The 21,764-nt window shown below is 64.8% G+C and overlaps 1 protein-coding gene across 2 annotated transcripts; it reads right to left on the bottom strand.

Annotated features, from left to right (window-relative positions):
• Positions 1–261: 261 nt before the first annotated feature.
• Positions 262–21,484, bottom strand: RTN2 (reticulon 2). 2 transcript variants are annotated; one of them, XM_048834374.2, is made up of 10 exons: positions 21,278–21,484; positions 16,765–16,809; positions 14,865–15,353; positions 13,195–13,449; positions 7,420–7,627; positions 6,021–6,159; positions 2,713–2,782; positions 2,500–2,546; positions 1,827–1,885; positions 262–1,039 (listed from the first exon to the last, which is right to left on the bottom strand). In XM_048834374.2, the coding sequence occupies exons 1-10, from the start codon at positions 21,306–21,308 to the stop codon at positions 997–999; spliced, it is 1,386 nt and encodes a 461-aa protein (XP_048690331.1). In that variant the 5' UTR covers positions 21,309–21,484; the 3' UTR covers positions 262–996. The 2 variants fall into 2 exon arrangements, with proteins under 2 accessions (XP_048690331.1, XP_048690330.1); XM_048834373.2 differs by having other exon boundaries at positions 14,865–15,376; positions 21,278–21,482.
• Between the last annotated feature and the right edge of the window lie 280 nt (positions 21,485–21,764).

The raw sequence follows: 21,764 nt of genomic DNA, 5'->3' as shown, positions 1-21,764 counted from the left end.
CAGACAGTGTGGGATGGGCTCCATGCAGCCCCCCTCCCCCACCTGTGTCTTGCTTCTGGACCAGTGCCCAAGCTGAGCATCCCCCTCCCTTCCCTGACTGCTCAGGGGCTGGGTGGGCAGCGATTACAGGGTGGGAGGGCCCCTGCTGTGACCCCCGCCACCTACTCTCCCAGCCTCGGGAGCTCCCCCTGCTGGTGGCTGGGAGCCATTCCCACCCCCTGTGCCCAGTTGGGGCCGCAGTGAAGGACCCTGCCCAGCGGATTTTTCCACCAGCGTTTTTATTAAAGTGTAAATCTGAGTGGAGCTTTGCGGGCGCCAGGGCTGCGCCTGCCCCACGGCACCAGGGGGTGGCCCCAGGCCAAGTCCAAGAAGGGTCCACCGGACTAAAAACAGTGTGGAGAGGCGCCGGGGGGGGGGGTTGGGGCTCGGACACAACAGGCTGCTAGCCCCTGGGCTCCCAACCAATCACAGACCCTGAATTCACTTAGGTCCAAGCCCCCCTGCCCCCCGGGGAAACCAGACCCCTCCAGCCCTGAGGAGCCAGGGGCCTGCCCCTTCCCCACCCCCACCCCGCAGGGCCAGGCCCTGCCGGGCTCATGCTGGGGCTGCGGCTTGGAGGCAGGAAGCAGGCAGGGCCCAGAACGCCGTGCCACTCGGCCTAAGGCAGTGGGTGGCATGCAGGGGCCTCTTGTTAGGGCAGGCTGCACCCGGTGCTACAGCCCAGGGTGGTGGCCGAATCACAGGGGCCCCTCTCAGTCACCCCCACCACCTCCGGAGCCCTGAATGTCCAGGGAGCTGCCTCCTGCCCCAGCCCCACAACACACAGGGCCAGGGGGGCAGCGCAGGGGCTGAAGTGTAGGCAGGTTCCTGACCAGGAGAGGGGCCTCAGTCCCTTTCCCTGAGGCGGGAGGTGTAACCGGCGAGGAAAGGGTCCGGGGGGAGCAGCGGGGGGGGGGGCAGGGGCATCATTGCTGTGAGTCGGGCTGGGGCAGTCGCTCATTCTGGCTTCGCTTTGGCACTTGGAAGCTTGGCCTGAATCCTAAAGGGGAGAAAGAGAAACATCACCACGGCGGTTTAATACCCCCTGGCCTGGGCTGGAGCCCCTCCCCCGCCTCCTCGGCACCCACGCATGGCAAGACGGGCACAGAGTCACTGGGTTACCCATGCTCCAGCCCTGTCTCCCCAGGTCTGACCCCCTGGCACTCAGCCCCCCGGGCCAGCCCCTAGAGGGGAGCATGCTCACATCCCGCAGGACACCTGGGCTGGGCAGGGCTGGACGGGCAGGGCAAAGGAGTCACTGCAGGGCGTTCAACCCAGCAGCCCCGCAGGGAAATACCGTGGGGACACCGTGCTGCAGGCCCTCTCCCCCTGCCTTCAGTGCTGACCCCAATACCCCAGCAGTGGGGCAGGGAGCTCATCAAGGAGTGCTGTAGTGCAAGGGCAAGGGGCTGGGGGCTCGGCAGGTGACACTGTGCTGCAGGGAGCTCAGCAGGGGGCGCTGTGCTGCGGGGAGCAGGGCTGGGGGCTCGGCGGGGGGTTGCCGCACTGCAGGGGGTGTCATCTCTGGGCTGTGTTGTGGGGTCACTACAGCTGCCTGGGAGACAATGAGCTGTGGCCCCTGTGTGGTTCCTCGCAGAGCCAGGAGCTCGTCCCCTCCCTCCATGGCAGACACGGGTAGGGTGACCAGCTGTCCCGATTTTATAGGGACAGTCCCGATTTTGGGGTGTTTTTCTTATATAGGCTCCTATTACCCCCCCACCCCCATCCTGATTTTTCACACTTGCTGTCTGGTCACCCTAGACACAAGGGGTGCAGGGGGCCCTTACTTGGCTCTGAGGTTACTCAGCTGGTTCCTCACCAGCCCAACGTACTGGTCGATCTGTGCCTGGAACAGATGAAGTGAGAGGTAAACGGGGGCTGGGGGGGGGGTCTGGGCAACAGCCCCCACCAGAGACCATCGCAGAACTATGGGGCCCCTGGAGAGCCAGGACTCACTGCCTGGGGTGCCCCCGACGCCTCCGGGGATCCCTGAACAAAGGTGAGAGCTCCAGGGAATGTTGGGGGATTGGTCCTGCTTTGAGCAGGGGGTTGGACTCGAACCTCCTGAGGTCTCTTCCAACCCTGCTATTCTACGATTCTATGAATGGGACACGGGGCCTGCCCCCTCTAGGGGGCGCCATCTCCCATCCAGCCCCAGGGTGGGGGAATAGCTAGCTCAGGGGGGCAGGGAATGGGACATGGGGCCTTTCCCATCTAGGGGGCGCTGGATCCCAGCCGGCCCTAGGGCGGGGGACTCCCTAGCTCAGAAGGTGGGGAGTGGGACTTGGGGCCTTTCCCCCCTAGGGGGTGTTGTGTCTCTCCTGCCCTGGGGCGGGTGCAGAGCCAGACGGCTCCTGGGGCTGCAGAACTGCCAGCAGCAGCCCGTGAGCTGGGGTGCGCTGGTCAGGCTAGCCCCTCCCGATGGCGCACGTGGCCCTGAGCCACCCCCCGACCACTCACCTGGTGCTGTCGGTAGAGCAGGGGGAAAGTAAATGCACTTATCACACCTGGGGGCAGAAAGGGGCAGGTCAGAAACACACACCCCCTGCCGCTCCCAGCATCCCCTGCTGGGGGAGGCCCCCACAGCCAGCACTACCCACCTGCTGCCTACACGGTGGTCCTGCCCCGCACACACCCCCTCCCCGACCACCCTTCACCCCCGTCTGCCCTTACCCAGGATGAGCAGCGTCAGCCCGTTGAACACGGCTCCCACGTAGGTGAGGATGTAGAACAGGAAGGCGAACTGCAAGCAGGAGAGAGCACAGTGAGAGTGGGGCAGGCCTCCCTTCCCCCCGCCCGTCCAGGGGCTGCAGCCTGCCCCAGCCTGCCAGGGAGCAGCAGCCCCACGTGGGGGGAAGGAGCCGGGCTGGTTCTGCTCAGCAGAGACTCATGCGGGTCCCTGCTCCCAGCCTCCAGCAGGGGTCGCTGAGCAGCCAGGGCTTCCTGCCCAGGGAAGCTGGCAGGTGCACAGCAGGGCTGGGGAGAGGGAGCAGTTCCCTGCTAGTCTTGTGGGTTCATGGCCATGGCTCTTGGCCTGACGCCTGAGACCCACAGAGACCAGCGTCCAGCTGCGACCCACTCTGTCCTGAGCGCATCCGTCCAAGCCGGCAGCCCCACCTGGCCCCGCGTGCCCGCTCCCTGCCAGGGATGCCAGTAGCAGGTTTTCGCCCGGAATACCAGGTCGAAAAGGGAGCCTGGTGGCTCCGGTCAGCACCGCCGACCAGCCGTTAAAAGTCCGGGTGACGGTACTGCAAGGCTAAGGCAGGCTAGCCCTACTCCGCTGGCTGCCCCTGCCCTGATCACCGGCTCTGCACTCCCACTGGCCAAGAACCGTGGCCAATGGGTGCTGGGGTTTGGGGCGGTACCTGCGGGCGAGAGCAGCGCGCAGAATCTCCTGACCCCCCTGCCTAGAAGCCGGACATGCTGGCCGGTTCTGGGGCACAGCGCAAAGAGAGGACAGGCAGGGAGCCTGCCTTAGCCCCACTGCGCCGCTGACTGGGAGCCGCCCGAGGTAAGCCCATGCCCCAACCCCCTGCCCCAGCCCTGAGCTCCCACCCAAACCCGAAGCTCCCTCCTGCACCCCAAACCCCTCATCCCCAGCCCCAGCCGAGACCCCACACCCTGAGCCCAGAGCCCATACCCCCTCTTGTACCCCAAACCCCTCATCCTCAGCCCAATCCCCCAGCCCGCACCCCCAACCCAGAGCTCTCACCCCTTCCCACACCCCAACCTCCTGCCTCAACCCACAGCCCCCTCCTGCACTCCAAATCCCTTGGCCCCCCTCACCCCAAATCCCTCATCCGCAGCCCCACCCCAGAGCCCACACCCCTAGTCAGACCCCTCACATCTTCCCAACCCCAACTCCTGGACCCAGCCCAGAGCCCCCTCCTAAATGCCCCAAACCCCTCATTCCTGGCCCCACCCCAAAGCCTGCACCCCAGCCGGAGCCCACACCCCAGCCTCAACCCCCTGTCCCAGCCCAGTGAAAGTGAGAGCAAGCAATGGAGGGAGGGGGGATGGAGTGGGCAGGGGGTGTGGCCTTGGAGAAAAGGCGGGGCCTCCAGGCAGGGGGCGGGGCAAGGGTGTTCCATTTTGTGAGATTAGAAAATTGACAACCCTAAATCCAACTCTCAGAGTCCCAGGGCCCCAGGTGCTGCAGGCGCGCGAGGGTCGCTGCCCGACAGCAGGGGCAGGGGAGGGCTGTGCGCAGACAGGCCAGCGCTGGAATCCAGAACACCGCACAGCTTGCTGCAGGGTACCAGGTGTCACAACCCAATGGCCCCCTCCCTCAGGGGATCCCCTGGGGAGACAGATCAGCACTGTATGTTGCTAATGCTGTTGCAGGCATCACAAAGCATTCTGGGAAGAGTTAAAGGTGTAAGTGTGGAGTGGAAAATTCCTTTGCAGGTTGCAAAAGGCCGAAGAGGGAGGGAGAAAGACAGGAACAGGTTAACTCAACGATTCAGCTAGGCTTGAAAATAAGGGGCAAAACTGCCGCTCAAGGCCAATGCACACACAAACAAGCTCCCTGCTGCTAAACAGCCAAAAGCCTGTAAAAGAAAAATAACTGAACCAAACAGTCCTAAAAAGGGGGTGCAAAGCTAGTAAAAATGCAAAGCTCAGCAACTGGGAACATAACAGTCTCACGACCCTGAAGCCAATGTGTTTTGGGGAAACCAAGAAAGCCTCAAAAGGCCGGTTTAAACTGGCACACAGAGCTTAAAAACCAAAGGTCCCAAAAAAAAAAAAACCCCAAAAAACCCCAGGGTCTTAAAAACCCTCCCAAGAGCTGAGGCAAATCGGAGATCAACAGCAAATCCTAAACAACCCGTCCACCCCTCCCCTTCTTCTTCTTACATTACACCCCAGCGTGGCCAGCCTTGGGTAGTACGGGTGTAGGTATGAAAGTGGGTTAGGGCTTGGGGCACTAACGCTTCCTTCCTTCCTCTGAGTGACGTGGGGAACCCCCCAGTGCTCTCCGCTGTTATTTTATTATTTTATCAATAAACTTTAAAACTTAAACCCTTGGTGTACTCCATCATCTCCTCCCCTAACAACCCTGCAGCCTCAGCCTAATCACCTGATGCCTCAGGCAAATTGATAACTGAAATCTGTCACGCAGGCAGGGTCAGAGCCCGGGGAGGAGTGGGGAAAGACCGGCCTCAGCTGACTCTGCGCTGGGCCTGAGTGCCGGAGCAGGAGCAGCCCCAGCGCCTTCCAGCTCAGGGGAGGACAGCTGGAGGTCTGATCCCTGCGTGCGAAGCCATGGGGGTCAGTTCTGGTGCTTCAAGGCCGGCTGTGAGTGTGTGACCCCCTGGGGCTCGGGCTGTGCCTGCGTCTTCCCAGTGCCCTGGCCTGGCGCCCGCCCTGCACCAGCCCCAGCCAAGTGGCCTGGCCATCACCGGGCCACCTCCCTCGCCCAACTGGCGTGGCCATCACCTGGCCGCCTCCCCACCGGTCCCACCCACCTGGCGTGGCCATCACCTGGCCGCCTCCTGACTGGCCAAACGGCCTGGGCATTGCTGGGCCATGTCCCCAGCCTCAGGCTCTGGCTCTCCCGGAACCCCCAAAAACTCTGCAGAGTGGGTATCCCCCTCCAGCAGGCACGGGAAGCCCTTCACCTGCTCCCCACCACCCCTTGCTAATCACTGACCCCCACCCCCATGGAAAGGAGTCCCACATTGCTGACTACCCCCCCCCAGTTCCTGCTCCCTCCTGCCAGACACAGAGGTAGGTACCAGCCCCCCACCCATGACTCCCTAATGGCCAAGGAGAGCATATAATGGGGGGCTAGATAAATCCAAGGGGAGAAGGCAAAAAACCTTCCCCCACTGTGCCCCAAGTCCCATGGGAAGGGGGGGTAAACAGAGGTCAACACTTCTCCCATCCCCGCTCCAGGATGCTCACAGGGGGCCCAATCCCCCCTACACCAGCAGGGACAGGGAGCTGGGGTGACCCTGCCGCGGGGGGGCAACACCCACCTTGATCGAGTCCACCAGATCCTCCACCAGGAAGAGGCGTCGCAGGGTGTGTGCGGCCGCCAGGATGTCCCGGCTGAGCCGCGCGGTGAGGCGCTCCAGCTGCTCCTGGGACAGCGGCAGGTCAGCGTCCAGCTGAGCCCTGCACACATGGGGGAGTGGGGGGTTAGCGAGTGGGAGGGATCCCAGCCAAGCACCCACCCCATAGCATCTTCTGGGAGAGGCCAGGGATGGTGTAGCTGGAAGCTCCCCATACAGCCAGCGCCCCGCCACACTCCCCACAGTGCCCCCTGCTGGGAGAGGCCGGGGCTGGCATACCTGGGGGCTCCCCACACAGCCAGCGCCCCACCACACTCCCCACAGTGCCCCCTGCTGGGAGAGGCCGGGGCTGGCATACCTGGGGGCTCCCCACACAGCCAGCGCCCCACCACGCTCCCCACAGTGCCCCCTGCTGGGAGAGGCCGGGGCTGGCATAGTCAGGTGGCTGCTGAGGGAGGAATTCACTGGAAGGGGAGGGGGTACTCATGTGGACGGGGTGTTGGCGGTACCCACTAAAGTGGGAGTCTGGGGGCGGGGGTTAGACCCACCAGAGAGGGGAGGCTCTGAGGGTTAATCTCTGGCTGGGAGGGTGCGGGGTTGTGGGGGATCATTCAGTTGAAGGGGAGAGGATCGGGGGGCTGGCCAATGGTGTGCTGGGGGACCAGGGGGACTCTCTGGAAGGAGGATGTCGGGATGGGGGTACTCACTGAAAGGGCGGAGGGTGTGTGGTTGGAGTCTTTGGGGGTCGCGCTCCCTGGCAGAGGGTCGGGGGGGTCACACTCCCTGGCAGGGACCCGGGGGAAGGACACACTCCCTGGCAGGGCCTGAGGGGGGGTCACACTCCCTGGCAGAGAGTCGGGGGTCACAGTCCCTGGCAGGGCTCTGGGGGGGTCGCACTCCCTGGTGGGGCCCCGGGGGGTTGCATTCCCTGGCGGGGCCCCAGGGGAAGGTCACATTCCCTGGGAGAGGGTCGGGGGGTCACAGTCCCTGGCAGGGCCCCAGGGGAGGGTCGCACTCCCTGGCGGGGCCCTTGGCGGGGGTCGCACAGAAGGTCCGGGGGGGTCACAGTCCCTGGCGGGGCCCCGGGGGAAAGTCACACTCCCTGGCAGAGAGTCGGGGGTCACAGTCCCTGGCAGGGCTCCGGGGGGGGGTCGCACTCCCTGGCGGGGCCCCAGGGGAAGGTCACATTCCCTGGCAGAGGGTTGGGGGGCCACAGTCCCTGGCAGAGCCCCAGGGGAGGGTCGCACTCCCTGGCGGGGCCCCGGGGGGGGTCGCACAGAAGGTCCAGGGGGGTCACAGTCCCTGGCGGGGCCCCGGGGGAAGGTCACACTCCCTGGCTGGGCCCCGGGGGGCTCACACTCACTGGAAGGGGTTGGCGCCGTCGGAGCGGTGCAGGACCTGCAGCCCCTTGCGGCTCAGCCGCAGCGTGAGGGTGATGCCCAGCACGGCCAGGGCGCCGTAGGAGCCCACGCTGACGATGCTGAAGTGGAGCAGGCTCAGCAGAGTCACCATGATGCCGGTGAAGACGAGCGCCGAGGTGCGGGTGTCCCGCCAGTGCACCAGGTCCGCCACTGAGGGGGAGAGCGTTAGCGGGGCGTGACGGGGGGCCCTGGAGCCAGATGTGTCCATGGCCTGGGGCTTCCCCTGGGGACCCTGTCCCCGTCCCTCAGGACCCCTCCCTCTGCCTGGCCCCTCAGGGACCCCCTGCCCACCTGGGGACGTCCCGCTCAGTCCCTCAGGACCCCCACCCCCCGCCTGGCCCCTCAGGGACACCCTGCCCCCTTGGGAACGTCCCGCTCAGTCCCTCAGGACCCTCCCCCCCCTCGGCTCTCAGGAACTCCCTGCCCACTTGGGGATCTCCCGCTCAGTCCCTCGGGACCCCCTCCCCTCGCCTGGCCCCTCAGGAGCGCTCTCCAGTTGGGGACACTGGCTCCATCCCTCAGGACCCTCTCCCTCTGTCTGGCTCCTCAGGGACCCCCGCCCACTTGGGGACGTCCCGCTCAGTCTCTCAGGACCCCCGCCCCCTGCGTGGCCCCTCAGGGACCCCCTGCCCACTGGGGGATCTCCCGCTCAGTCCCTCGGGACCCCCTCCCCCCGCCTGGCCCCTCAGGAGCGCTCTCCACTTGGGGACACTGGCTCCATCCCTCAGGACCCTCTCCCTCTGTCTGGCTCCTCAGGGACCCCCGCCCACTTGGGGACGTCCCTCTCAGTCCCTTGGGACCCCCTCCCCCGGCCTGGCCCTTCAGGGAACCCTTCCTCCCTGACCTGGGGACACCCGGCTCAGTCCCCCCTCTTGAGCCCCCTCCCCAAGCTTGGGTCCCTGGCCCAACACTGCATCTCATGCTGGGTCAGAACAATGAAGAGCCCCATGCAGTGAGTGCCCAGCTCCTGGGCACAAACCCTCCAGCCTGTGCCCCCATCAGTCCCCCGCCCCCTGGATATTGCAGCGCCAGGCCAGGGCACGAGCTGCCAGCAGGGCCCAGCCAGCCAGACCCAGGCCTGGACGGTTGCTGAGGTTCCCCCCAGCAGTGCCGCGCCAGGAGGGGCCCTCAGCCACACCTGGTCCCTGCAGGGGTGCTGGGGGGAGGACCCACAGCAGCAGGGCCGAGTCCAGGAGGCTGGGTCTGGGTCTCTGGCGGGGCCTGGGGGGCATCCTTGGGGCCGGGCTCTGCAGCAGGCCTGGGGCCTCGGGCGCTCCACTGGGAACAGCCAAAGGGTCAGGGATCTGGGGATGGGCCGAGGCCCCCATAGGGGTCTGGGCTCTGCTCTGGTGGGCACAGCCCTGGGGCAGGCACTCTGAGCGAGGGAGGGCTGCGGGCACAGACTGGGGGGAGGGGGTGACAGACCCTGGTAGCTGCTGCTTAGCCCAGGTCCAATGCCCAGCCCAGTCCTCCCCACGGGCCAGGCTACAGGATACTTGGGGAAAAGGAATAAGGGGGCATGGAGAGTCAAGGCACCATCTGCTCTGGGCTCCCGTCGCACAGGGGGTCTGAAACTGGGCCAGGCATCCCACAGCAGCTCTGAAACCAGGACACCCACCCCCACCCCCCGGGCCAGCGACAGGAGACTCCCTTCGAATATAGAACTTAGGTGTGTTTTTATCACTTAGTTAGTTATCGAGGTTTAAAACAAAGAATCAAAATCACAGTCCGCTTGTGTACGGGTCTTGTCTCACTAGGATAGTCTGAGGCCTTGTTCTTAGGCTAAGGCCTTTGGCTAAGCACCAGGGGCAGCCAGAAGTTGGGACACGAACAGTCACATCCCAAACCAGATCCTGTCCTGATAGTGCCCATCACCACCAGATAAAGAAAAAGATCTTAAGATGGTTGAAGAAAACTTAGTTTGACAGCATCCTGTCTGGCAAGCAATCACTTATCAGTGGTTGTGAAACCCTCATTTCTGTATTGTTTTATCTTTATGGCCCCCACTTTTCTATTGTTAATCTGTCTGGTTCTCTAATTGTTTCTGTCTGTTGTATAATTAATTTTGCTAGGTGTAAGTTAATGAGGGTAGTGGGATATAACTGGTTAGAGAATTATGTTACAATATTTTAGGATTGGCTAGTTAAATTTCAGTAAAATGATTGGTTAAGGAATAGCTGAGACTATTACTATATAAACGGGTCAAACAGGGAGTGGATGGGAAATTGGAATCGTGTTTGCTAAGGGGGGGGGGGGGGGAATGGGAACAGGGACACAGGGAAGGCTCTGCGGCGTGGGAGCCAGGAAGGGGACACTGGGGAACAGACTCTATCGGCATATATAGAGATAAGCCCGAGTGGTGTGAAGGGCTTCGGAATATGCTTGCTTGGAAACTAACCCCAATAAACATCGCATTGTCTGCGCCTCGGACTTCTGGTCTTTTGCTGCTTGCTGTCTGCGTGACAACCAGAGGAGAGGGTGAAAGGAAAACCCCTAACAGTGGGCCAGGCATCTCACACCAACTCTGAAACCAGGACCCCCTGGGGCCAGATACAGGAGACTCCCCCACCCCCACTCCAACAGAGCCAGTGCCCCTGCAGTGCCCCCATCTCAGCTCCCCCTGCAGGACCCACACCTCAGTGCCCCCTGCAGTGCCCATAGCTCGGCACTCCACAGTGCCAATGCCCCAGAAGGGCCATCTCAGCGCTCCTAGACAGCCAGTGCCCAGACCCTCCTCATGCTCAGCCGCGCCCCACACAATGTCCAAGTGTCACTGAGTCCCTGGGCGATGCTCTGGAACTGCTCCCTATGAAGCCAGGCAGGACTCTGGGGAAGTCTCCTTTCTGGGAGCAGCCTCTCTGCAGGACACACAGCTCACACAACATCTACCTTCCTGGGTCTGACCTCGGAGCATTCAGCCTCCTCTGCCCCTCCGTGCGCTTCCCCCAGCGAGTCCGCCCAGGCGGGCTCCTGGGGAAACCAGAGGGTCCTGCACCCCAACTTCGCAGTCAGAGGTGACTCTCAGCCAGCCAGTAAAACAGAAGGTTTATTAGATGACAGGAACATGGTCTAACACAGAGCTTGTAGGTGCAGAGAACAGGACCCTCAGCTGGGTCCATTTTGGGGGGCAGTGAGCCAGACAACCCCGTCTGCCCTTCACTCCATGTCTCCAGCCAGCCCCAAACTGAAACTCCCTCCAACCCCTCCTCCTCTGGGCTTTGTCCCTTTCCCGGGCCAGGAGGGCACCTGATTCCTTTGTTCTCCAACCCTTTAGCTCTCACCTTCCAGGGGGGAAGGGCCAGACCATCAGTTGCCAGGAAACAGGGTGTCGGCCATTCTCTGTGTCCAGACCCCTGCACACACCGGCCCTCTAGGGCTCTGCAATGATCATACACCCTCATCCCACCACCTAGAGACTTAAGAACTGCCTAGGGGAAACTGAGGCACACCCACAATATTCAGAGGAAACATTAAGAACAGTCCCGCTTCATCACACCAAGGCATGAGAGTACCCCGGCCACTGGCCCTGCGTGTACAGGGGTAACGCCTGACTCCCTGAAAGGCTGCATGTGCCAGCTTCCACCCCTCAGGGCGTGCCATATACTGCCCCACCAGTGCCCACTCCCCTCCCGTGCCAGTACTCACTCCCCTCCCACACCCTGCCAGTGCCCACTCCCCTCCTGTGCCCATGCCACATCAGTGCCCACTCCATGTATGTTCCCAGTGCCCTTTTTCCTCCCCAGGCAGATGCCTCTCTCTGTAACACGAGATGCCCAGGAGCTGGGGACACCCTGTTCCCACCCCCATCGCCCATCCTGCTAAGTGCCACCCCAGCCCTGCCCTTTTACATGGTAGTGGGGGGGCCTTGCTTCCCAGGGGGTTGGGGGAGGTCACCCCTTTGTGGACGACTCGTGGCTAAGTTTAGCTGCCGGCCTGCAGCTGTCGGGATGGTGCCGCTCCCCCTCCCCCACCTAGTAACTGACAGGCCCAAATGCCAGGCTGGGGGCATGTTGCTCACAGGCATTGACTGGGGTGGGGTGGTCACAACCTTGAGGATTGGGGCCCCCCCAGCAATCACTATGACCCCCAGCTTTGATCCCGATCCCCACAGAGCTTCCATCTGCCCTGCTCTCCCAGCCCAGCCCAGCCCTGCCCGCAACGTCCCCCCAGCCACTCCCTGGCCCCCAAGAATGACCCAGCCCCAGTCCCTGTCTGAGCCCAGCCCCCCAATGCCCCCAGCCATCCTCAGCCCTGTGATTCCCCCCCCCCCCCCGATGGGGCATGTCTAACCTGCGCTACCCATCGCGAGTCCTTTCCCTGCAGCACGGTGCGAGGGTCCCGTCGCCTCGGCACACCGTCTCCGGGTGGGGGCTGGGGGCTGCAGGGCTGCACAAGGGGGGAGCCCGGGGGCTATTTATAGCCAACGAATGCCAGCTGCCATCTCCCATCACCCCATCCCCCTTCCTGTCCTGCACGGGGGCTCGGCCACACCAATGATGGGAGGGATGGTGCCGATGGGCAGCGGTGGGGGGGGCAGGTAATAGCGGGGGGGCAGGACGGTCCAGTGCCTAAAGCACAGGACTAGGAGCCAGAACTCCTGGGTTCTGCCCCTGGATCTATAGGGCAGTGGGGTGCAGTGATCAGAGCGGGGGGGCTGGGAGCCAGGACTCCTCGGTTCTGTCCCCAGCTCTGGGAAGGGAGTGGGGTCCAAGGGTGAAACGGGGGAAATCAGGACTCCTGGGTTCTATTCCGTGCTCTTCTGTGGACAGATCAGTGTGAACCACAGAATGCCGAGCTGACTCCAGCTGAGAAGGATTCTGCTAACTGGAACCCCCTTTCCCCTGCAGGGTCAGTCGGATACACCCTGTTCTTCAGTGCTGCACAGCTGTGTAGCAGCCCCTGCACCCCACCCCAGAGGTGGCTGCATTACAGCACTGGGCGAGGGATCCCTGTATAACCAGCCCCTGCGCCTCACCCCAGAGGTGGCTGCATTACAGCACTGGGCGAGGGATCCCTGTATAACCAGCCCCTGCGCCCCACCCCAGAGCTGGCTGCATTGCAGCACTGGGCGAGGGATCCCTGTATAACCAGCCCCTGCGCCCCACCCCAGAGCTGGCTGCATTACAGCACTGGGCGAGGGATCCCTGTATAACCAGCCCCTGCGCCCCACCCCAGAGCTGGCTGCATTACAGCACTGCGCAAGACTCCCTGTAAAACCAGCCCCTGCGCCCCACCCCAGAGCTGGCTGCATTACAGCACTGGGCAAGACTCCCTGTAAAACCAGCCCCTGAGCCCCAGCCCAGCCTGGCCCTGCAGGAGGCTGGAGCGTCCCCCTTCCAGCTGTGGCATTCTCTGGGAGGCATGTGCCAGCCCCAGTCTCTCCTCTACTGCTCCGGGACGTGCTGCTGTCAGCACCGGGGCTATGTTTACCCGCTGACTCGCCTGCCCTGGGATCCTGCTCTGGCACCAGCCCACAAGCTGGGAGGAGCTCTTGGGGGCGGGAGCTGAGGCAGCCCTGCCAGCACCCAGCTGGGGACTCCAGTGCTGCGAGTTCCCCACGGCAATGCCCCATCCAGAACACCAGTGCGGTGAGCTTCCCCAGAGCAGTGCCCTGCCTGGAACTCCAGTGCTGCGAGATTCGGCCACAGCCCTGTTATTCACCTGTCCCTTGCCCCCCCACCCAGCTCCCAGCTTCTGCGTCTTCATTGGCTGCTCACCTATCATGTATACGCCCAGAGTGCTCCCGGATTGGTCCAGCCCATCCAGCTGCTGTTCTGTGATTGGTTCCATAGCTGCCGGCTCCCCCTCCTCCTCTGGCTCCAGCTCCTCTTCCCCTGGGCTGGGGGCGGTTGAGGTCTGGGCGGGGGGCTGGCTGCCCTCGGCGTAAGCGAGCCCGGGGGTGCCCCCTGCAGGACATGGCATTAGGGCTTTGGGCCCCGGGCGGTCCCCTGGTGCTGTCTCCGGAGCAGCCTCTGCCACAGGCAGGGGGGTGAAGGGTCATTGCCAGGGTCATCGCCTGCCTGACACCCCACGAGCCCGGCGGTGGTCCCCTCCAGCAACACAGCCTGCTCCAGCCCCCCACCAGAGCCCCTGCTCCATCCCCCCAGCCGCCACCTCCCTTCCCTTCCCCCCCAACAGAGCCCCTGCTCCATCCCCCCATCTGCCACCTCCCTTCCCTCCCCCCCCACCAGAGCCCCTGCTCCATCCCCCCAGCCGCCACCTCCCTTCCCTTCCCCCCCAACAGAGCCCCTCCTCCATCCCCCCAGCCGCCACCTCCCTTCCCTTCCCCCCCAACAGAGCCCCTCCTCCATCCCCCCATCAGCCACCTCCCTTCCCTTCCCCCCCAACAGAGCCCCTCCTCCATCCCCCCATCTGCCACCTCCCTTCCCTTCCCCCCGCCAACAGAGCCCCTCTTCCATCCCCCCATCTGCCACCTCCCTTCCCTTCCCCCCGCCAGAGCCCCTCCTCCATCGCCCCATCTGCCACCTCCCTTCCCTTCCCCCCCACCAGAGCCCCTCCTCCATCCCCCCATCTGCCACCTCCCTTCCCTTCCCCCCCAACAGAGCCCCTCCTCCATCCCCCCATCTGCCACCTCCCTTCCCTTCCCCCCCAACAGAGCCCCTCCTCCATCCCCCCATCTGCCACCTCCCTTCCCTTCCCCCCGCCAACAGAGCCCCTCTTCCATCCCCCCATCTGCCACCTCCCTTCCCTTCCCCCCGCCAGAGCCCCTCCTCCATCGCCCCATCTGCCACCTCCCTTCCCTTCCCCCCCACCAGAGCCCCTCCTCCATCCCCCCATCTGCCACCTCCCTTCCCTTCCCCCCCAACAGAGCCCCTCCTCCATCCCCCCATCTGCCACCTCCCTTCCCTTCCCCCCCAACAGAGCCCCTCCTCCATCCCCCAGCCGCCACCTCCCTTCCCTTCCCCCCCAACAGAGCCCCTCCTCCATCCCCCCATCTGCCACCTCCCTTCCCTTCCCCCCCAACAGAGCCCCTCCTCCATCCCCCAGCCGCCACCTCCCTTCCCTTCCCCCCCAACAGAGCCCCTCCTCCATCCCCCCATCTGCCACCTCCCTTCCCTTCCCCCCCAACAGAGCCCCTCCTCCATCCCCCCAGCCGCCACCTCCCTTCCCTTCCCCCCAACAGAGCCCCTCCTCCATCCCCCCAGCCACCTCCCTTCCCTTCCCCCCCAACAGAGCCCCTCCTCCATCCCCCCAGCCACCACCTCCCTTTCCTTCCCCCTGCAGAACCCCTCTTCCATCGCCCCATCTGCCACCTCCCTTCCCCCCAACAGAGCCCCTCCTCCATCCCCCCATCTGCCACCTCCCTTCCCTTCCCCCCCAACAGAGCCCCCCCCCCCCAACAGAGCCCCTCTCCCATGGTTCCTACCTGAGTGTGCGGCGAGGGCTCCCGGCTGCTCTGCTGCCCCAAAAGGGCGGGGGCAGGGCCCACCCCTGCCTGGCATGACTTGTGGCTCTTCCCACCCCAGGGAGCTGGGCTCATCCGCGTAGCTCAGCGGGGCATCCCAGGCCGAGAAGGGTTCCAGCCCCTGGCACTGCCCGGCCAGCAGCCCCTGCTCGCCCTCGGGCGACTGGCACAGGCTGGGGATGTTCTCCAGGCTGTCGCCCAGCGCGGGCACCAAGGTCTCGCAGGTCTCGGGGCGGGGCAGGGGGCCCCTCATCCGGCGGGCCAGGGAGTCCCGTCGCCCCCGGGGGCCAGGCTCGCTGGGGGGGATGGCGTCGGGGCCACCCGCGAAGGTGATGTAGGAGAAGGTCAGCTCCCTCGGGGTCCCCCAGTCCAGGGACGTCTCCTCGTCCTCGTCCTCGGAGAACTCCCGCGCCGTCTGCAGCTCCGGGAAATCCGACTCGTCATTGCCGCCTGCCGGGGAGGCGCGGGGGTTACTGGGGCAGAGAGGCCGGGCAAGGAGGGAAAAGGAACCTCAGACCCCTGCCAGGGACTGGACTGTGGGGGATCTGCCCCGCCCCCTCCCCCCACAACTCCCTGATGAAGACCGGACTGTGGGGGATCCAACCCCCCAAACCTCACCAGGGACCGGGCTATGAGGGGCTCTGCCCCCCCCCAGCCTCCGATGGGGGACTGGACTGTGGGGGATCCAACCCCCCAAACCCCACCAGGGACCAGGCTGTGAGGGGCTCTGCCCCCCTGTGATGAAGTGGGGGGTTTTCTTGTTTTTTTCTTGTTTTTTTCCAATGGTTTGCACGCAGAAGGGGGTGGGACTCAGTTTCCCTGGGTGTTACTGGTTTAACGAGGTGATGGGAGAAGGAGTTTGTTGGTACAGAGAACCCACGAGGGAACTTGGGACCCCGGCCAATGGCCTGGAGAATGGAGACCCCAGCGACTGGTGACCAGGACGCCCAGCTCGGGAGTCACAGGCGGGTCTGGGCAGTGGGAGAACAATGGGCTGCGGAGAGAGGACCCTGGTGTCCTGACCAGCTGGTTCCAGCAAAGGACTGGCTGAGAGGAGAGGAGGCCCAAGCAACCCTGTTTACCTGGATAGAAGAGAATGGACAGAGGTGGGGCTTGTGGGCAGGTGCTATCAGATGCCCAGCTGGAAAGGGGAGGTGGGGGGGTGGGGGTCTCGGGACTGGAGAGAGGGAGCAGGCAGAGCCCACCTGGATGCAGGGGAGACTTGGATGTGCTGGGCTGAGGGAGGCCAGGCCTGAGGCCCTGAGAGTTTCCTGTGCTGGGTTCAGACGCTCAATAAACACTCCTGTTTTACACTGGCTGAGAGTCGCTCCGGTCTAGAGATCAGGGTGGCATTATTCCCTCTGGGCGTGGGAGTCCCAGGGGTCCTGAGCGAGTGGACTCCCTGAGGGGGCCCACACCGAGAGACAGGTGTGCTAAGGATCAGAGAGGTGCGGTTCCAGGAGGCGGAGGGGCTTAACCCCCCAGACAGAGTGGATCCCCGAGAAGGGCTGTCACACTGAAGGGGACCATACGGGGCCAGGAGTGGGCAGGACCTGTGAGTCCGTGACACCCCGTCATCCCCCCGATGGGGACCAGGCCATGGGGGATCCAACCCTCCAAACCCCACCAGGGACCGGGGCTGTGAGGGGATCTGCCCCACACACACCGTCAACCTCCCAATGGGGACTGGGCCATGGGGGATCCAACCCCCCAACCCTCATGGGGGACCAGGCTGGGAGGGGATCTGCCCCCCATCCTCCAGGCTGTGGGGGATCCAAACCCCATCAGGGATGGGACTGTGAGGGGCTCCGCCCCCTGTGCTGGGAGCTCTGGGGACAGGGCATGGGGGGCAGAGACTCACCGTCTGTAGAGTCAGGTGTGGTGGAGACAGTAGAAGGAGATTCTTCTGCAAGAGACAGAGGGAGGCACGAGGGTCAGTCTACTCCAAAGCCCCAGACCAGCAATGAGTCCACACACCCCTGAGCCCCCAACCCCTCCACCCCACTCCCTGCAGCCCAGCGCCCCCTAGCGCCACACTGGCGCATCGGGGCCAGCACTGACTGCCAGGGGAGAGCACCCTCTACTGAGCACCTCAACCCACTCCCTGCCAGGCACTGAGCATTCCTGGGGGCTCAACCATTTTGCATCTTTTACTACCAGACCAAACCCTGAGCAGTGATTCCAAGCAGCGCAATCTAACCCACTGCCTCACCCGATGCCCAGGCTGTGGGCAGGTGCCGACTAGAACATCCATTGCAACAAACTCTCTCCTATTCCCGGCCCTGCTGACCAGCGTCCTCACTAACCCCAGGGGAGAATGCCCCATTCAGCTGCAGGATATAAGTACCTGTATGCAAAGACCCAGGGGATCTCTCCAGCACCCAAGCTGCATCTTTCCCCCACATGCTGTCTCCCACTCTGTTCCCCTTCCTTCCCCCAGCCCCTCCCAACCATCACCACCCCCCTTGCTCTAACTGCCCCCCAATATATGCAGGGGCAGTTTGCTGGGGAGACTCAGAGACAGGCTGATCTGAGCTGGGGTCCTTGGGATGGCTTTACCCTGCAACCCCCCTATTGGGACACTGACTCTTGGGGCAGCCCCTTGGGGCAAACTTCTTGGTTGGAGGGCCACATCTGGATGGGGAAATTGCATGCAGGGCCAAGAATGTAGGGCTGGGGCAGGGAGTTGGGGTGCGGGAGGGAGTGTGGGGTGTGGGAGGAGGTGCGGTATGCAGGAAGGGTCTCAGGGCAGGGAGTTGGGGTGCAGGGTTCAGGAGGGGTGCGGCAGGGGGCTCAGGGCAGGGGATTGGGGTGCAGGAGGGGTGTGAGGGCTACAAGGGGGCTCAGGGCAGGGGGTTGGGGTACAGGGTGCAGGAGGGGTTCAGGGTGCGCCAGGGGGTTGGCGTGCTGGCAGGGAGCTTAGGGCAGGGAGTTGGGGTGCGGGGTGCAGGAGGGGTTCGGGGTGCAGCCTCTGGCCTGGCGCCACTTACCTGGAGTGGCTCCAGGATGGCAGCAGCATGCAGCGGGGCTAAGGCGGGCTCCCTTCCTGCCCTGGCCCTGCGCCGCTCCAGGAAGTGGCCAGCACCATGTCCCTGCGGCCCCTGGGTGAGCGGGGGGCAGAGGGCTCTGCGCACTGCCCTCCCCTGTGGGTACCCACTGGCCACGGTTCCCATTGGCCACGGTTCCCTGTTCCTGGCCAATGGGAGCTGCGGGGGGCAGTGCCTGGAGGCAAGGGCCGCACACGGAGCCATCTGCCCCCTTCTCCCCCAGGGGCCGCAGGGACATGGTGCCGGCCACTTCCAGCAGCAGTATGGGGCCAGGGCAGGCAGGGAACCTGCCTTACCCCCGCTGCGCCACGGGGCTGGCAATCCCGCGGGTCAGATCCAAAGCCCCGGTGGGCCGGATCCGGCCCCCGGGCCATAGTTTGCCCACCCCTGCCCTAGCCAGACCCAGGGGGCCTATTTCAGGCTGCCCAACAGGGGGCACCACGTGCGAGCCCCACTGGCTGAGGCGGGTCTCTCCCCACAGACGGTCGGGCAGGTGCTGCCACCTCCCACCACAGTCTGTTCCGGGAACTGACCTCATCCCCTCCCCACGGCTGCTCAGAGCCCCGCCATGTTGAGGCCAGGGGGTTAATGCAGGAGCTGGGCCGGTGCCAGGGCCCTGGCAGGTGAAGGAGCCTCCTCCTGCCCCAAACTGTCCGGTTTCCTGGCAGGTCTGGTCAGGACAGGGGGGCTTAAGGCAAAGCCCAGCTGCTGAGAGGAAAGGGCCGGGGGTGAAGGGAGGGGCACTGTGCTGCAGGGTTCGGGAGGGGGCGCTGTGCGGTCAGGGCAGGGCTCAGGAGGGGGGCACCGTGCAGCCAGGGGCAGGGCTCAGTAGGGGGTGCCATGCGGTCAGGGCGGGGCTCAGCAGGGGGCGCTGTGCGATCGAGGCAGGGCTCAGCCCTGTGGTCAGGGGCAAGGCTCAGTAGGGGGCACCATGCGGTCAGGGCGGGGCTCAGCAGGGGGTGCTGTGCGATCGAGGCAGGGCTCAGCCCTGTGGTCAGGGGCAAGGCTCAGTAGGGGGTGCCATGCGGTCAGGACGGGGCTCAGCAGGGGGCGCTGTGTGATCGAGGCAGGGCTCAGCCCTGTGGTCAGGGGCAGGGCTCAGCAGGGGGCGCTGTGTGATCGAGGCAGGGCTCAGCCCTGTGGTCAGGGGCAGGGCTCAGCAGGGGGCGCTGTGTGATCGAGGCCGGGCTCAGCAGGGGGTGCCGTGAGGTCAGGGCTCAGCAGGGGGCACTGTGTGATCGAGGCAGGGCTCAGCCCTGTGGTCAGGGGCAGGGCTCAGCAGGGGGCGCTGTGTGATCGAGGCAGGGCTCAGCCCTGTGGTCAGGGGCAAGGCTCAGCAGGGGGCGCTGTGTGATCGAGGCCGGGCTCAGCAGGGGGTGCCGTGAGGTCAGGGCTCAGCAGGGGGCACTGTGTGATCGAGGCAGGGCTCAGCCCTGTGGTCAGGGGCAGGGCTCAGCAGGGGGCGCTGTGCTGCTGGTGGGAGATTGTTGTCCTTTGAATCACTGATGTTAAGGCCCTGACTCATTCACCTTCCAGTTCCCCAGGCTCTTCCGCAAAGGGCTGAGCCCCGACCCCAGGGCACTGGCCAGCCTCTCACTTGGGGAACAGCCAGTAACGCTGGTGCCTGGGGTCAGCCCTGCCTGCAAATGTGCCCCACAGCACAGCGCCCCCTAGTGTGATTGCGGGAATGGGTCAGCCCTGCCTGTGCCTATAGCACAGCGCCCCCCTAGTGCAAACTGCAGGAATGGAGTTAGCCCTGACCACTCCGCCCATCGAGTCCCGGTGAATAATGGCAGGGAAATGAAATTCCTGTTTTACCAAATACTTAAAGAGTTTTTGGAACTTTGTTTTTAATCTGTGACTGGGACCAAACCCCTCCTGCATGTTCCTGAAGCAGGAATGAGGTCGGCTCCCCGAGGCGCATCTAGGGAGCTGCCCAGAACAGAGCACATGATGTCTCGGCCACCCAGGGCCAGAGAAGCCTGGGGGCTGGGAACGATTTTCTGACAGAAAAGGGAAATTTTAGAGCAAAACTGAAATTTTCCTGAGAAATGTTCAATGTTGCAGAAAGTGAATTTCCCTTCAGAAAGTCTCAGTAGTAAATTCCCGACAGGGACGTTTAGCTCTGTGTGTGTGCAGGGCCTGGCACAATGGGGCCTGCCCCATGGCTGTAAGGTCTTAGGCCCTACCATAACACACCTAATAGCTGTAAAATGTACAGCACCTGGCACAATGGGGCCTTCCCCATGGCTGGGGGGGGTCCCTAGGCACTACCGTAATACACCTAATAGCAATACAAATGTACAGCACCTGACACAATGGGGGCCTGCCCCATGGCTGGAGTTCCCAGCTGCTACAGTAACACACCCAATAGCAATACAAATGTACAGCACCTGACACAATGGGGGCCTGCCCCATGGCTGGGGCTCATGGATGGTACCCTAATACACCTAATAAACAATAATCATTCCTGCCAGCACCTCTTGTACCCTGCGGCTTGATCCTTAGCAGCCTCAGGCCTGGGAGTCCCCCCAGCTCCCGCGGAGCCCCGACCGCCCCCGGCCCTGCGTCCTGGGCCGGAGTGCGGGGTGGCTGGGTCACCCACCGGCCCCGCCATCGGATTTCAGCACTGCCCCCCCGACCCCCCAGAGCAACGGCGGGGAGCGGCCCCAGCCTGGGGATGCGGATGGAGCAGCGCCCCTGGGGGCACCAGCTGCCGCAGGGGCCAGACTCCGCCCCAGGCCCTCGGCTGCCGCCCTCCGCCCAGCCCAGGTGCTGAACCGGCCCGGAGCCCGCGACGCGCCCCGCCCAGGGGCCCTGCAGCCCCCGGGAAGCCGCCTGCCGCCGCGCCCGGGCCACGGCCAGGCCCCGGGGCGCAGAGCAGCTGCCCGCGGAGCCGGAGAGAGATTCCCCCGCGTCGGGTCCCCAGCGGCCCGGCTCCGTCCGGGGACCCCGCGAGCACCGCAGCTGGAGCCGCTAGGCCGGGCGGGGGGGGGGCGCACGGGGGCACTGGACAAGATCCCTCCACGCCCGGGCCCGATCCTCCCCACGCCCCCCTCCCGCCCCGCCCGGGCCCGATCCTCCAGCCTGACCCTGGTCCCGCCCGCCGGGCCGGGCCGATGCCCCCACCCAGTCCCGATCCACCCTCCCGGCTCGGGGCCCGCTCCCCCAGCCTGCCCAGCCTGCCCCTGGTCGCCCCCCGCTCAGGCCCCATCCCACCTCCCTGTCCCGATCCTCCCCCCCGCGGGCCCGATCCCCCGGCCTGACTCTGGTTCCTCCCCCCCCGCCCGGGCCCGAGCCCCGCGCCCCGCCCCGCCCGCTACGTACTGCAGTGGGCGAACCCCAGGACCTGCCCCATCGCCCCGCAGTTCCCTTCATGGGGCTCGCGGTGCGCTGCGGCGGCGCTGCCCCCCGGCTCCCCCCGGCTCTCATCTCCCCGGCCCCATGCTTCTGCCGCCGGCCGGCCTGATGGGGAAGCCGCGGCTCTGCAGCTCGCTGCCCCCTCCGCGCCAGCCTGCGAGCGATTGCGGGGGGGGTGGGGGGGGCTGCGGAGGAGGGAGGGCGGCGGCTCACAAAGGCGAGGGGCGGGGAGTGTGTATGTGCGGGGGGGAGAGACGCAGACAAAGGGGGACTGAGACAAAGGCGCAGGGGAAGGGAGAGAACGTGGGGGGCAGATCCTGGTGGGGATGGAGAGGGAGGGGTAGGGGTAGGTCCTGGGGTGGGTGGAGAGGGAGAGGTGGGCGTTGGTCCTGGGGTGGGTGCAGAGGGAGGGGTGGGGGTAGGTCCTGGAGGGGTGCAGAGGGAGGGGTGGGGG

This window comes from Caretta caretta, chromosome 23, assembly GCF_965140235.1.
Source record: "Caretta caretta isolate rCarCar2 chromosome 23, rCarCar1.hap1, whole genome shotgun sequence".
NCBI classification, from domain to species: domain Eukaryota; kingdom Metazoa; phylum Chordata; order Testudines; family Cheloniidae; genus Caretta; species Caretta caretta.
The sequence above is the reverse complement of the archived record's forward strand: the minus strand, read 5'-3'. Positions and strand labels throughout refer to the sequence as shown.

Excerpts from the sequence above, each read along its gene's own strand:
- RTN2 (XM_048834374.2), bottom strand. The coding sequence starts at position 21,308 with ATGGGGCAGGTCCTGGGGTTCGCCCACTGCA. Across the intron at positions 2,783-6,020 it reads ATCTGGTGGACTCGATCAAG|TTCGCCTTCCTGTTCTACAT; the intron begins GTGGGTGTTGCC and ends TCCTGCTTGCAG. Across the intron at positions 1,886-2,499 it reads TGCTCTACCGACAGCACCAG|GCACAGATCGACCAGTACGT; the intron begins GTGAGTGGTCGG and ends CATCTGTTCCAG.